This window comes from Epinephelus fuscoguttatus, linkage group LG4, assembly GCF_011397635.1.
Source record: "Epinephelus fuscoguttatus linkage group LG4, E.fuscoguttatus.final_Chr_v1".
NCBI classification, from domain to species: Eukaryota; Metazoa; Chordata; class Actinopteri; order Perciformes; family Serranidae; genus Epinephelus; species Epinephelus fuscoguttatus.
In genome coordinates, this window is record NC_064755.1 from 11,891,077 (window position 1) to 11,907,788 (window position 16,712).

Sequence of the window (16,712 nt, forward strand, 5' to 3'; positions counted from 1 at the left end):
GGAACTGTGACACACAAAAACCAGGTATTTTGGGTAAAACATGATCTTTTCCTAACCCCAGTCATGTGTTTGTTTGTTTTTTGTGCCTAAACATAACTACAGCTTAACCACAGGGTTGTTGAAACATAAAAAAAAGTTTTAACATATAAGCTACATAAGAACGTGCAGATGTAACGTATCAGTGGTTTGCAGAAATGTACAGTGTAGGGCTGTATCCTATATCCAACTCAGTGCTACGCCAGTCGAATCAGATTTGGCTGTTCATTACAAATATTTAGCTATTTGTTCCTTTTTTCCACATAGAGTTTGAGAGTTTGATCCATAGACTGTATATAATAATTAATATGTGTCTCCACTTACCCCCACTGTACAGATGTGAAGCTAAAATTCCAGATATGGCCACCGACATCTTGCTCTGGTGACATCATTCAGAGCCAGAGTCCCGCCCACACACCAGTCCAACCAATCGTGAGCAGAGCCACTGAATGCGAGCCCACCAAACAGACAGTTTGCAATCATGGTGTAAAATGTTTTATAGCATCAAATCTCTAATTAAAACCAAACTTATCAGAAAAAGGAACACTTGAACAAACAGCAGTGTGATATTAACTACCTTAAATGACAGAAACCACCTTTGGGAAAAAGTTCTCTCATGTGTGCTTTGAGTTTTTAGTTTGGCCCATGTTCCATCCACTAACATGAAGAGGGCGGGCTTTATGACCTATACTGCAGCCAGCCACCAGGGGGCGATCAAGAGGTTCTAGCTTCACTTTTTGGGGAGCTGACATGTCGTCTATCTTTAAATACAGTCTATGGTTTGAACAGGGTTCAATGGGATGTTTGGTGTGACAGTGTGTTCACGTCATATAGTAAACAAGCTAACTGCGCTAACGATGGATTGGATATTCAAAAACATTTTTGTCGACACTAGATACCAAAAAAAAAAAGCCTGAGACTGTTTTGTAATTAGTTGCTGCAAGATGAAGGTTCACCACTTCTAAGTGAAAAGCATAAGATGAAGTTATGTCATTAAGTCTCTCCTCCTCTGTGCTGCTGCATGGTGTCTGCAGCTGTCTGTACCAAAGAGCAGTGTGAAAGTAAAGAGTGCTCACTCTGCAGCAAAATCTGGAGAACAAAATGTCCCCAGAATTACACCGCACAGCACACTGACTACCAAAAAATGCTCGACTTGCTTGAAGCACTTTCCGTCGACTGAGGGGTCTCCGACTAAGGATTCGAATTTCTGACGTTCAGGGGGCAGCCCTGCTACAATGCCACGGTTTATTCTGGTGACTGGGTGGCTCAAGGGACTGTAAATCAATCAATCAATCAATCAATCAATCAATCAATCAATCAATTTTATTTATAAAGCCCAATATCACAAATCACAATTTGCCTCACAGGGCTTTACAGCATACGACATCCCTCTGTCCTTTGGACCCTCACAGCGGATAAGGAAAAACTCCCCAAAAAACCCCTTTAACGGGGAAAAAACAGTAGAAACCTCAGGAAGAGCAACTGAGGAGGGATCCCTCTTCCAGGACAGACAGACGTGCAATAGATGTCGTACAGAATAGATCAGGATAATAAATTAACAGTAATCCGTATGACACAATGAGACAGAAAAAGAGACAGAGAGAGAGACAGAGAGAGATGCAGGACAGATGGTAATGACAGTAGCTTACAGCAACATTAATGAAAGTAATAATATTATAATTATAGTTCTGGCTATTGTGGTACAATATGTTGAAAGTATATTTTAATATCTGATAGTGTACATATGTGACAATAATCATATGTTAATAACAGTAGAAGTATGACTAATGATAAATCAAGTCAAATAAAGTTGTGCTGTGCCGTGTTATGCCAAGGAGCTTTAAGTCACGTCAAGTCAATTCAAGTGAAGTAAAACAAACTCAAACCACTTAATTCCTGCTTTTTGAGAGGAGAAATGAGGAACTGAATCAGACACCACTGACATTATTGATTAAATCCAGTGCAGTCTATTTGAAATTAGCATAATGTTGAAATATAAAAGCCCTCATCTTTTGCAATTCACTGTGAATGTATCTGTTACACTGTCTTTCATTAAAGAAATGGGAGCTATCACTTTATCTAAATGTCTAAATGTCACACATGGGCAGGTATTGAAAGACATTTCACTGAAACTGTGTTGAGAATTTTCTGTTTGCATTCAACATGCTTCCTACAGTAAATGTAATATAGTAAAAGCAACACCTGTATCTGTTGCGAATATCCACCACCGAATGAGGCAGCCAGTTATCTTATGTCTGGCATTTTCAGCCATCAGAGGCTTGATGTATCATGGATCCCCACGACTCCGATGAAATGCTCTAGTAGGTCTGGCTCCAAGGAAGAGGGGTGGCATATTTCTTATCAGTAATATTTATACAATGTGAATTTGTAATATATCATGCTTTTTAACTGTTTGACATTATCTATAGCAGCACAAGTGGAGAACATGTGATAAAATGCGTGACTGCTCTGCAAAACCCTGAGGCAGAGAGGATGAAGATGTGGTCCTTCAGGCTCTCTGCTAAACTTTCCATCACAACATCTCTGTTTGTTACTTTATTTTTACAACTTAAAGACGCACGCACAACCAGGAATTATGACATCAAATACGCCTGTAAATTCACTTAAATTCTGTCCTTTACTTGCATGCCAACACACAAACATCCTGTAGCACACACCCTTAGGCACCTCAGAGAAAGCATCAAAGGTTAGCAGTCAGGAGTGAGCGGTGGGCAGAGCAGTCATGTGCTCTTTGTGTGAGTAGCGAGCTCGTGTGTGTGTGTGTGTGTGTGTGTGTGTGTGTGTGTGTGTGTGTGTGTGTGTGTGTGTGAGCTTTTGTGAGTGTTTGTAAATGCTGGGAAGGAAAATGAATATCGCAATACGTTGACAGATGGTTGGAAAGAGCTGATACCCACAGCAGAATTCGGCCTTGATGAATTCATAGGTCAGTTCTAAACATTGTCTCCTCCATTTTTAATCACTGTAAACGGATATGAAATAATCAGAGGTGATGGAGATGACAGGTGATAATACCTCCATTCAAACAGAGAGGGCTGATCCATTCAAAGGAGCAGAAGGCACATGAGACATCCTTTCTGATATTGTGAAAGCAATATCAATCTTGCACAACGACTGGGACATTTAATTCTGCAGTTGGCAATATTTATCTGTAACAATAAAATCATTACTCAATATCTAGACGTTCAGTTGGACATTTTATCTCTTTCAGTGTCATGTGGTAAAATATTTCTCAATGTCTCATTAGCAATGGAGATGAACAAAACACACTACTGTAATGCTGTGGCTCAAGTCATCTGTAACAGTTTTGAAAGACTGGCTCCATAGAAACACACAGCTGCCCTCTTCTGGCTATAATATGTAACGTCATCCTTTTTTAAAGTGTCCAGAGCAAAAGTTGCTACATTTCCCTGATGTTAAATTAATTTTTGAGAAAAGGGAGGTTAATAACTTTCATTATATTCGCATTAAAGCATCATAGTTTGGTTAAAATTTGACATATGCTACTGTTGGAGCTGTAATTATCAGGATGGATGACTGCTGCTGTGGGTGTGCACAGCCTGTCAGGAGGTGGTTTTAGTGGCAAACAAATGCCGTATCACAGTGTCATGACAGTTTTCTGCTCATTAGCACCTGTCATTTCTCTCTGTGACATTCCACACACACTGAAGATAAATGGACACGTGTATTCAAACACGCAATGCACATGGGACCATAGAGTGTGTATATACCCACACCACCACTTGCTACCCATCATCATCATCATCATCATCATCACCATCATGTGCATTCTGTTCAAGCATACATACATAATCATGCATATTCACTGCTATGGATCTGCTCAAAGATTGTGGGTCAAACACTTGAGTCAACTTTTCAAACTGTGTGCACTAAAAGAATATTGTCTCTCATGGATTCTTTGAAGAATATCAGCTTTTGGCATCAAACTGAAGATTCAGAGTCACACAGGCTTGATTGAACAGGTTGAGGATGTCTTTGCTCCTCAGTCTGCCAACCTATTAAATCAGAGTTTAGGTCCTAAGTAGCCTCTGTGTACTTGACTATAACTCTGAATGTAAAAAGATTAAGTGATTAAATTGCTTGTTTTCCCTGCATCCACTTTTTTTATAATGTCTGAATGTGATTTTGTTGTTTGGTTAAATGCTGTGTTTTGTACTTTTTTATTTTTGTATTTATGTATATCTATGTGAAACGGTGTTCATCTTGGGACACGACAAATTTTGGAAAATACTCTGATAATAAAATGAAATTAAATCAAATCAAATATGTGCCAATGTTTGTGTATATATTATGTAATATGTGAAAGACACATCACAGGAATATTATTAACACTTTTTACACCACTTGGGACCACATTTCAGTATTTTCTGCTCTCTCCCAGTGATTCCAGGCCACCTTTTAAATGTCCTCCCGCACACTAGAGGGCGCTGTTGTATTTCTACGCCGTGCACACGTCAAATTTGTTGCCGGAAGTAAATCTCATCTTCCAGAGGAAAGACATGCGAGTTTGTTTGGATTTCCATGTGACACCGACTTCATTTAAAATAGCAGATAAAACCCTGGAAATTGAACGGTATCTGTCAGTGAATCACAGCAGCCATGGGCAAAAAGGGCAAGAAAGAGAAGAAGGTGAAAGGAGCGGAGAAGACAGCTGCCAAGATGGAGAAGAAGGTTTCAAAGAGGTCCAAACGAGAGGAGGTAACCACACGTAACCCGGACTAAACTATTAAATTATATACTGTTAATTCATTGCTAATGTTTTCAATTTTCACATGATTTTTGGCATACTACCGTGCCAATAGCTTTGTACAAATGGGTTTTAATATATTGTTAAAATGATTTGTAGCTAACTTTTAGCTTACTGCAAATGCTAACTAAAACTCAACTCTCATACTAAATTGGTGCAGTTAACAAATCTGTCTATAAGACAGTTATTGGGACTTTCAGTATCACAAATATTAATATTAGCAATTCCCAGGACCCAAAACACTGGGTTAATTAATTTTTCTGAACACCATTTACATCCCTCTGGTTTTGTTCTTACCTTCCTTCCTTCCTTCCTTCTCTGTTTGCAGGAGGATTTGGAGGCTCTGATTGCTGAGTTTCAGAACCTGGACGCAAAGAAGACCCAAGTTGTAGAGACAACATGTCCACCTCCATCACCAAGGTGAAAGGCTGCATCACTTTCTACAAGATCACTTTATTGTCCCATTCAGGAAACTTGTCTTGCATGTGACTGAAATGCAGAAACTATTTAAATGGATGATCATCTGCTGACTTATCAAGAGCATTTCACAATTAAATGATATGAGCGATAAATGTATATCTTCGGAATCAGAATCTCTATTCAGGGGGGAGTAGGTCAAACTCTTAACTATGTCGTGAAGCCTGTTCTTGTCATCTGTCAAGGGATTACTAAACAAAACCCAAAACCTCAGAACATGTAATGTCTGACTGTACCGTAGAGTTGTAGAGGAAATTCATGAGTTTTCCACACACTTAAAGATTACCTTTTAAAGGAAGTTTCAGTTGCTGACGGACTGTTTTACAGATTGCTGTGGTGTCATTATAATTACATGCTGATGTTTAACACGTACTGACTCGACTGACTGACTTCCAGTCTTTAATTGGGCAAACAGTCTGTTGGCAGGCACTCGATGGTGGCACTAGGAGAAGTATTACAAAAAGAATACCAGTCATCCTGAGGGGGACACGAATGTGTGCACCAAATTTCATGGCAATCCATCCCATAGTTGTTGAGATATTTGGCTCAGAACTACACCTGGCAAGCAATTGGTGGTGCGAGAAGAAAGATCAGGGGATCAACAGAGTCAGTAGGATTCATCCTCTAAGAAATGAGAATGTACAAAATTTTGTCCTAATAATATTATTAATATTGATATTATACATGAATCATGCCTGTCAGCCACAGAAGAAGGGTGTATGTATCTGAATCTCTGATGTCTTTTTATGTTTTTCAGATTGAGTGCGTCTCTCTCTGCTCATCCTGAGAAAGATGAACTCATCATGTTTGGAGGAGAATTCTTCAATGGAAGGAAGGTAGAAGAAAATACTCTGTGTGACTGAATAAATAGATAATTAGAGTGTTCGGCGTGGTGACATTTAATCTGTGTCCACCAGCTCACAGCCACTGAATAAATTTGTCTCTTGAAAACCTGTTGTTGCATTTCTTTTCTGCAGACATACCTGTACAACGATCTGTTTTTCTACAACATCAAGAAGAACACCTGGGTTAAATCAGAGATCCCCAACCCTCCTCCCCCACGCTGCTCTCACCAGGTATGCCCACAGAGAGGATCGGTAATCCTAAAGTTCCTCTGCCAGTTTAAGTTTTAAGCTTTATTGTATTTTATTTCAATCTCAGCTATAGATTTAGTTAAGCAGAATTATTCCAAGTAAGCAAAGATCAGGTTCCTGGTAGTGCCACATTTGCTCCACTGGAACATTGTTATCTTTGAAGTTCTTTAGCAATCATGTAAGTCTTCATTTAAACCACAAGAGGGCAGACTCCTGTAATGCAGATCAGAGGAACTTATCAGCAGTGTCATCACGGCTGATGGCCTGGTGCAAGAAAACCAATTAAATCTGAGGACATCAAACCTCCTTATCTCGCTCTGTTTATGCAGTGCTCTCCCTCTCCTCCTTTCTTCCTCCCCTCTGTCTCACTCCTCCCTCTCTTCCTCCCTCTTAGGCGGTGGTAGTTCCCCAGGGTGGGGGTCAGCTCTGGGTGTTTGGGGGAGAGTTTGCGTCTCCAAACGGGGAGCAGTTCTACCACTACAAAGACCTTTGGGTGCTGCACCTGGCTACACACACGTGGGAAAACATCAAGTATGTGCACAAATAACTGTTATAAAAATAGATGTAATGATGAACGGAAGGCATCATGAATGGAAGTAATGATCAACAGATTGAATGAGTGAATGCAGAGATCAGAGGGTGGCCTGAAATATGGTTTCAAATGAAATTAAGTTATGAAGACATCTTAAGTAGTTCACTCTATCCTGTACGTTAGGTAATGTAATCAGTAGACAAGTTGATAGCTTAGATAATCAAAAAATTACGGTGCCATAAAATCACTGCCTGATTAAGTAAAGCACATCCCATAGGTGCACAGTGTTGTGGATATTTGCTTTGTATTTATTTATAATTGTAATCTTACATATATCAGTGGTCCAAAAAGATTTCAGCTTTTGTGTATTTCCAGAGCGCCTGGTGGTCCATCAGGACGCAGCGGCCACCGGATGGTCCTCAGCAAGAGACAGCTCTTGGTGTTTGGAGGTTTCCATGAGAGCACCAGGTAGGCAGAAGGTGGACAGCCTTGGTGTTTTCTTGGGGGAAGTACATTCACATATATAAGTATTTCCAGTTACTTGAGACATTACACATATATCTGAAACTTAAATGTCCAGTGAGCAACTCTGGAGAAAGATCGTTAATAGTTAAGTTTCATTCCCTGGTTGTCAAATACCGACACTTTGGCATGTCCACTGATGTGATATTAACACCAGAGGCAGCCTTTAACAACTTTATGAGAGGCACCAAGCTGTCAGCTACCTCCTATGTAAACCCATCCCCGACAATACCTGACACTGAGAGTAACTGACATATTATCAAAAGTGAGAAAGTTTGTGTACGTTGGGAGTGAGGGGAGGTGGATGGGACAAACAAACCATGACTTTCAGCCAGAAAACCACAATTTGCTTCTGTGTAAAACCAGAGGTTTTAGGGTTGACTACGCTGTTAACAATAAGCTTACCAAGTGTATGGTGATAAAAGCACAACGCTCACCAGCAACATCCTCTGTCCGCCAGCCGATCTACTCCCACAAATGTGTTTTTCTGCCTTTCTTGTCAGGTTAGACAGTAGCTTAGCTAAAGAAATGGCAGTGATGTCACCACTGCCTCTCTTAAATGTTCAGAGATTTTCATGTAGAGCAGCCTCAGAGCAGCCGCACAAAAAAGCCAAAGCTCTCCAAAAAAAAGGAGATGCTGGCATGCTATCTTAAATCACGCATTGGGGCTGCGTTATGCCAGCGTTGTTTGTTTTCATGTAAAAAAAAGTGAAGGTGTCATGGCAGCAGTATTGCAGGATCTCTTTGTAGAAAGGGCTAAAGCTAATGCCTAACTGGTAAAATTAGTGGAGCACTGAGCAGCTCCAGAGCCAGATATTTTTCTCTGGAGATAAAAACAGAGCTGAAAGGATAGCGATTATTGGACTTATTGGACAAACATGTGAAGTGATATTCAGCTTGTTATAGAGCGCTGCCCCAGAGTGATCATAAAACTGATTAATGCAGCTTTGAGAATAAAATCCAGACTGTCATTTAAACAGCAATCTCTTTATGATCGGTCATAAAGTTGACTCTCCTCAAGCTCTTAAATATATCAAATCATCTGTTTTCAATCAGAGATTCAGTTTCAGCCCTTTCCTCTCCTCCTCCTCCTTCTCCTCCTCCTGCAGGGATTTTATCTACTACAATGACATCTACTCCTTCTCTCTGGACACCTTCTCCTGGTCACGCCTCAATCCATCAGGCTCCGCCCCCTGTCCACGCTCTGCCTGTCAGATGACCTCCACACCCGACGGCATAGGTGTCATCATCTACGGAGGATACTCTAAAGTGGTGAGTGTGTGTATGTGTGTGTCTCTCCCATATTGCTAATACATTACTTGTCATGGTTTGCCTAACTGTGTGTGTGTGTGTGTGTGTTCATGCAGAGAGTCAAGAAGGATGTAGAGAAGGGGACCATCCACTCTGACATGTTCCTTCTCAAGCGAGAGGGTAAAGATGACCAAGGTACAAACAACTTAAATTATCAAAGACATTACCAATATAAACATTAATAGAACTCACCCAGTGTCTATCCTTGTTGTATTTTCTGTGACTCTGTCCTCCAGAAAAGTGGTCGTGGTCCAGGTTGAATCCCTCTGGCAACAAGCCCCCTCCCCGCTCTGGTTTTTCTCTGGCTGTGGGCCCAGCGGGGCGAGCGGTGTTGTTTGGTGGGGTTTGTGATGAGGAAGAGGAGGAGACGCTGGAGGGCGACTTCTACAATGATCTCTACCTGTATGACACAGTGAAGAACCGCTGGTTCCCTGGCCAGCTCAGGGTAAGATATGAGGCCATGAACCTGCTGAATGAATGAGTGTTTGTCAAGTTTGTTCGGACAGAAGAAAGTTCAGACTCTGTCCTGCGTATATGTGATGCTTAACAAGTCAAACACCAACACCACTGCATGATGTACTAGTATGTGACATCAGCATCAACATATTCATGGACAGCAACATTACTACAATCCTCAGGACAACCACCAACCAAGTCATCAAATCATCATCGTCATCACCAACAGTAACAGTTAACAGTTAGTGACAATGTCATGAGACAGGATTTTTACGGCAGCAACCATTTTCCTTTTGTTGCGCAGATGACAAGGTGAACATTTTAAATATGGCATTGAAGTTACAAAGTAATCTACCAGGAATGTGCGTTTGCATGTATATGATTGGCCAGCACAGGCCCTCACCGAATGATCTTACAGCAGCAACAGTTGAGCCTGGCTGAACTTTTTGCTGGATGATGGTGCCTTCTCTGTAGGTGTCCCTGCTGCACTGCTGGTGAATGAAGTGAATGAAAGCGCTGCCTTTTTTCATGCAGGGCCCAGATCAACCCAAAAATAAATAGCCAACACTTTTGATCGGTGATTAATAATTTCTATACAGTACAAGTATCCACCACTGGTTGGTGAAAACTACAGAGTATCGATGCTTCAACCAGTGTTTGCGATTATTCATTGTTTTGTTTCTGTCTGTCCAGGGAAACAAGTCAGAGAAGAAGAAAAAAAGAAGGGGGAAGAAGGGTGGAGCAGAGGGTGAAGGAGGAGAGAAGAAAGAGGAGGAGGAGGAGGAGGAGGGGGCACCTCAAGGACCAACTGAGGTCATCAAGGAGATTGTCACTGAGGATGGCACAGTGATGACCATCAAGGAAGTGATCCCTGGAGCCCAGGAGGAAGAGGAGGAGGAAGAGGAGGAGGAGGACGATGGCAAGATTATACACACTCACACACACACACACACACACACACACACACACAAAATACAGATAGGCTGGACAATCACATGTTTGTTATCTCTTCTGGTTCAGCCTCGGCCCCCTTGGTGGAGCCCTGTGCAAGGTCCAGCGCCATGGCAACAGTGCGTCAGGGCAAGCTCTTCCTATACGGCGGGATGTTTGAGGTTGGCGACCGCCAGTTCACCCTGAATGACTTCTACTGTCTGGACCTCAATAAGATGGACCAGTGGGAGGTTTTGGTTGAAATGGACCCGAGTGAGTAACAAAGACACGTCAAGAATGTACGAGTGAAGTGACACAAAAATGTGATTGGCAATGTATTCAGCTCAGCAGGTAGTCGTAAAGCAGCCGGTATGCTAATTTGTCTTGTTTGAATATATTGTGATGCAGGAGAGGAGTTGGAGGATGATAAGATGGGAGAGAAGTATGTGAGGTTTCATTTAGATTTATGATTTTTTCTCCACAGAGACACAGGAGTGGCTGGAAGAGTCTGAGTCAGAGGATGAGGAGGACGAGGAGGAGGGGGAGGCAAAAGGAGCAGAAGGGGAGGAAGAGGAGGAGGAGTCTGAAGAGGAAAGCGAGGATGAGAAAGGCAAGGAATTATTCTGTCTCTTTGCTGTCTTGTACATATCTGTATTTTCCACTTCACCTTCAGTCATGTCGTCCATCTTTATATACAGACATTAATGGAGGCCATCGTAGTTTATCCTGTTAGCATGCTAACCTGTTAGCAAAGTACAGTGGAGGCTGATGCTAATGTCATTAGGTTTGCAGACATAACTCAAGTACTGAGTAAGTTTGACCTGTTGATGACTGAAGTCAGTAAGATTCCTCCTCCGTGAATGTCTGTACAACATTTCATGGCAGTCCATCCAATAGTTACTGAAACACTTCTGTCTGAATCACGGGGGGTGGACTGGTCGACAGATTGACCGACAATAGGCCTTTCCACAGAAATTTTTTTTTTCATGTCACAGTTTGAAAGGCAGGAGTGTTAACTAAAAAAAGTCAGTGATGTTCCATTAAGCTGCTTCACTGTCAGGGTCCTACTATTGTGTATGTTGGCTGACCATCACATTATCATGGCTTACTGGGACACTTGAATAGAACAGAGCCATCATTAATATTATATGTGACACCTAAACCAAATATACTGGCTCTTACATTTGCTGTAATGCGACTGATAGCATGTTTTTGCCTGGTAAAAGTCCGGATCTTTTCACCTCCATGCCCAGAGTTTGAAACGCAGGTTACCTGTTAGAATTTTTCGATAACCCTAATAGGTTATTTTTATGGTTCTGTGCCAGTGATAGTGATAGCTGGAGTCATTATGTTTTCGGGTTGTCCGGTTTTCCGTCGTGAACATGATATCTTAAGAGCTCTATGAAGAAATTTTTTCAAATCTGGCATTTGGACTCAACAATGAACTGATTAGATTTTGGTGCTCAAAGGTTAAGGTCACTGTGACCTTGCGTCTGTCTAATTCTTGTGAACACAATACCTCAAGAAAGCCTTCAGGGAGTTTCCTCAAATTTGACACAAATGTCCCCTTAGGCTCAACAATGAACTGATTAGAATTTGGTGGTTGAGGGTCAAAGGTCAAGGTCACTGTGACCTCACCAAACATGTTTTTGGCCATAACTTAAGAATTCATTCGCTAATTACAACAAAAATTTCACACAAATGTCTAGATGAGGAGCAAGGAACAAGGAGGTGCTGACATTTTATATCTAAAAGGTCAAAGGTCGGTTTCACTGTGACATCATTATATTCTGCAAAAACACTTTTCTGGCGTTTTTTAGCACCACATCTCAGGAACAGAAGGGGAGACCTTTGGTCAGATACTGGTTTGGTGACACTCATCTTGGGCATCCACCTTGAACCTGTGCTGATTGTATCGATCTTCTGTGCTGCCGAGTTAAAGATGTGTTTGAAGCATTTCACAGACATGGATGTAAACTGTATGTGCAACTTGACTGGTTTTCGGAGGCGTACAATCACAGAGTGGTAATTCTAAATCTCAGATGTGACTCCTCCTGAGCCAAAGAGCACAATGTAGTAAAACTGTTTTCATAGGCAGAATAGCACTCATAAAAACTGACCTTTGGTCTAGTTTGTCTTTAACTCAGTGAGTTGGGCTGACCCTAACCTTAGTCTGCTGGTTACATGAATCAATCAGATATGCTTGCTGTGAAATTTGGAGTGGATAGGCCCCTTGAAACGTGATGTTTAATTTGGCAGGAAGCCAGCTAGACACTGTTCTCAGTAAATATAACCATGATTTTTTAAAATGTTAGCAGCAATTTTAACCTCCCTACCTGTGTGTGTTTCCAGATGAAGACGAGCATCCTGCAGTGCAGGAGGGAGAGACAGTGACGGATTACCAGAGCCGTACAGAGCAGTACTGGATGGGACTGGCACGTGCCAACATGGGCCCTGATGCCAAGGACAAAAAGGTTGCCAAGGTTGCCCTCGCCATGGCCAAAGTCTTCTTTGAAGATCAATAGTGGGAAATGCCAAAACTGTTTGAGTGACTGTGAGTGTGCGGTTTGTTTGTGTGTGTAAAATAGTTTTTTTTCTAATTACCTTTTATAAAACGTGTTATTTGACTGTACTGCAAAAAATTCAGTAATGGATTTCATTCAATTTTAAAACAGAAAATAAAAGCACTTTATTTTCTCCCACTTATCAAATTGAATTTGAATATGTGGACTGTTTTCCATTTGTGAATATTCCATTACATTAGATGAGGTATTATAGTTTGTTGAGTATAACAATTTTCATTTATTTTGAGCGTGATATTGCTGCTGTCTATTTTGAGACCTGTTTTTGAAGCAAAGTAAAGCAGACAGTATTTAAATACATCTTGGTGCAGGCAACCATTGAAATTAAATCACATGTGGTTTGGGTTTTGTGAGACTGGAAAGTTGGAGGTTGAACATACTGCTAAGTTGCTCAGCTTCTCTATAACGTACTTCTTTGTTTACACATATTTAAAAATCTGTCAGACGTTTCTGTAGTTTTCCTCTTTTACTGTTTACAATCAGATAAGTGATGTCAAAGTTCGTTTTACTTGCAAGCTTCTCAGATTTCCACAGAAATGCAGAGAGCTGTGCAGCAAACCACCAGAGGTGCCAAAACTACAACACGTAGACCAGCTTTAGATACTTTTTTTCCCACTTAGGGGCAGTAGAACAGCAACAATGACATATTATCATTGTATAAATCTGATATGGTAAAATGTGTTGGCAAACAGCTGCCTATTTACACACCTAGCTGTTACAGAGCATCATAGCCTGCATTCGGACTTGTGTTTCTGGCCAGCTTAGCTCTGTTTGTTTGTTCACCAGGTAGTTAACCTTGACTGCATTCTGGTGCTAGTCTTGTTGTGTACAGTGGGTTTATCAGGGCCTTTTTTTTTACTGAAAATGGCTGTCTATGGCTGTTGGAAACACTGTTGAAATAAGCAGTGAGAGTGAACTAAAACAAGGCTTGCGAGCCCCTAAAACCAAAACAGTAAGCTGAAAGACACAAAGGGTACATTTGGAAATTGAAACTCAGAGTGCCAAAGCACACTGTAGGACAGACTAGACAGTTCATACATTCAGAGCGCTCTGGGAATGTAATGTTTGGTTATTCAGAGCACCAGGCTCTCAGTATGGCAGAACACACTCTGGGCACTTTGGTTAGATGGAGCAGCAGAGCACTAAGTAGAATTAATGTGTGATTAACTTAACCATTCATTAATTCATGCAGAAATACAACACTCTATTTCTTCGAACAGCAGCTTACTCATTTTAGTGCAAAGCGTCAGACTGGATATACGAATGCACCCTAAAACTTTTTGTGAAGCTGAGGGCAACTGCAGCATCAGGGGGAAATTAGGGCCTGAGCATGACATGAGATGTTTTCTGCTTCAAGAAACTCCTCTGAGAAAATGAGTCAGATTGACTTCAGTTTTGGTCAGTACAATCTGAAGACCTTAACACTGAAAGGTTGATTAAAATTTTGAGTTTTCATGAAATGACTGCAGTGTGGCAGTCATTTGCATGTTGTGCCATGGAACAGGAAGTTGTAACTTGAGTGTACATTAGCAATCTGCCCCAAATTTCAAAGGCTTGATCAGAGTCCAGACCTGAGGACATAAACATGCCTTTACTGAGTCGAAGACATTGCACCATAAATGGCAACAGGGAATAGGACTTGTGTGAGAACAATCATGTGATTTACATGAATTTCACAGGGCCAGGTCCACACTTGACACGCAGCAATGTAATGCATGCCAAGTGGATGTTCCTTAGCACTGGACAGCAGACTGATACAAAACCTGCAATACACCATTTCCAGCACTACATTCCACATAGCAAATAATGTCTAAAGGTTCATTTATGCTCAGTGTTAGAAATGGACAGAGCCTTCTCCCTGTACTCTGCTTCATTTGGTCCATTTTTGCGCACGCTTTCTCAAAGCTTATGGGTATAGACAAAATGGAAAAGTACGACCAGAGATCATGGAGGCAGTGTAGCGTAGTCCAAGTGAGATACGACTGTAGGAGACAGTGAAGAAATTGGAATGAATGGAACGAAATTCTCCATCCACGTTGTATTTAATGTCCTCATAGACCACAGCCTTCTACAATGGTGCCTCCCTTAAAAGGTACATTCGTAGGACCTTCTCTACCTTTGCCTTGTCTATTGTCTAAAACTTTTGACTCTGCCCTCTAGTGCCATCTTTTTGGTTGTATCTATGCCATCATAAAGGACATAAAGGGCAGGTACATTTACAATGTTTGAAACAGACATATGTATTTTCGCATGTAACGGGAGTATAAATGAGCATTAAGTCATGTGCACACAGTTTGACAGCTGCGTAAATGCATGGACGCATCGACCAGCCACCCACCAATATACCCAACGTGCTGGAAGGTGCGAGTGCCCATTCATCACCGCTTAAAGCTTTAATTCTCTTTGGGTTTGTTTACACATAGTCACATAGTGCATTGTTAGTATGATAATACTGATTAATACAGTGGTATTAAACATATCATTTGTTTATGTTCCCATTAATCCAAAAGTTGTGTTGAACCTATTGTGGTGAAGACAGCTTAGAAAAGTAGTACTATGAAGTGATGACAAAACTGGAAAGAAAATGCATGTAAACATCTGATTATGCATCAGAGTAATGAAAGTAAATTTTCTTGTGAGAAAAAAAAGGTTAAACCATGATAAACCAAAATACATTTGAAAAAATCTAAATTTTCTACTATACCTTGGACTTGTGTATTCCAAGATATGGTTTGCCCCCATCTGGTGGACATCTTTGTTAGTGCAGTTGGTCAAACAGGTGGAGAACAGTAGTAAATACACTGCTTTAGCAACTTGCAAATATTGAGGGGACCTGCAAGCCAAACCAACAGTGTATGCTTTAAGTGTGTTAAAACTGAGCCAATAAACAAATAGGAGAAGGTTATTTTACTTTTCATCTTTAAATCTGTAATGAATAATGCCCACATTAAAGAGGCACACCACAGCTCCAGGTTTTATTGGAGGTTTGAGCAAAAAGTAGAGAAAAGTCTGATTTGACTCTGCTTTACACTGGTCAGCTTTTTTAACCATTCCAGCAAAGCTGCTTCTTTCCCCACCTCTTCTGCCTAAAGGTCCCATCTTAACTCGCTACAGCTCGATAACTACTTCATAGATATGATGGTTTGGTGTGCCCCCTGCAGATGGCTTGCAGCAACACATGTCCTTTGTCTGAGTTTTACTCCTCTGCAACAAGCAACAGGGAGAATAGGAAGAGAGACAGAGAGAGGAAGGTGAGCTGAGCAGAAAAAGAACGATGAGTATTCAGGAATGATCATATGATGTAAGGAGATGGAGAGCAGAGAAGCCAGTCTCACAGAGAGGAGAAGGTAGAGAGAGCGGCTGAGAAAGATGGGACGACAAGACAGCAGCAGGGAAGAAAAGGGAGAGGAGGAGGAGGAGCGAGGATGCAGGGAAGGAGGAGGGGACGAGTGCACGACGTGTCAGGGAAGACATCAGTCACCGTGCGAGCACCAGCCTATCCCTCTGACCCATTTTATCCTCCATCAGCATGCTGAACGAGGGATGAGAAGAGGCTGATGAATAATAGAGGAGAGGGAGAGATGGATGAGAATGAGGCTGCCTTCCTCTCGTTCACTTCTCCCTCCTTCATAGCCCCTCTTCTCCCTTTTTTTCCCTGCGACCCCCTTTTTTATTTTAACTCCGGGACAAAAAAAGATTTTATAAATAACTAAAGAGAAGAGATTTTTTTTGGCTGCACTGCTGACGTGGGGGCACGTAGCGTGTAATCGTCAGAGATACGTCAGTCTTGAGTGTGTGTGTGTGAGAGAGAGAGAGAGAGAGAGAGAAACTTGTAGAATACAGGTATGCCAGGTCAAGAAAGGGGGATATTTCCAGTTCTTTCTTAATAACTTGGTGTACATTATATTGCATAAATAAATTGTCAAACTTGGTAATAATAAAATCTATATGTAGAAGAACTGAATCGCTTTTGGCTGCCAGTATAT

General features: G+C 41.3%; 1 protein-coding gene across 1 annotated transcript; it reads left to right on the forward strand.

The window, feature by feature from the left end:
* The first annotated feature begins 4,559 nt into the window (after positions 1-4,559).
* Positions 4,560-13,099, forward strand: klhdc4 (kelch domain containing 4). The gene is made up of 13 exons (XM_049574823.1): positions 4,560-4,773; positions 5,151-5,242; positions 6,057-6,135; positions 6,277-6,375; positions 6,788-6,924; positions 7,301-7,393; positions 8,557-8,719; positions 8,815-8,893; positions 8,995-9,203; positions 9,908-10,133; positions 10,235-10,417; positions 10,629-10,754; positions 12,497-13,099. Exons 1-13 carry the CDS (start codon positions 4,675-4,677, stop codon positions 12,667-12,669), a joined length of 1,758 nt encoding a protein of 585 aa, XP_049430780.1. The 5' UTR covers positions 4,560-4,674; the 3' UTR covers positions 12,670-13,099.
* Positions 13,100-16,712: the final 3,613 nt, after the last annotated feature.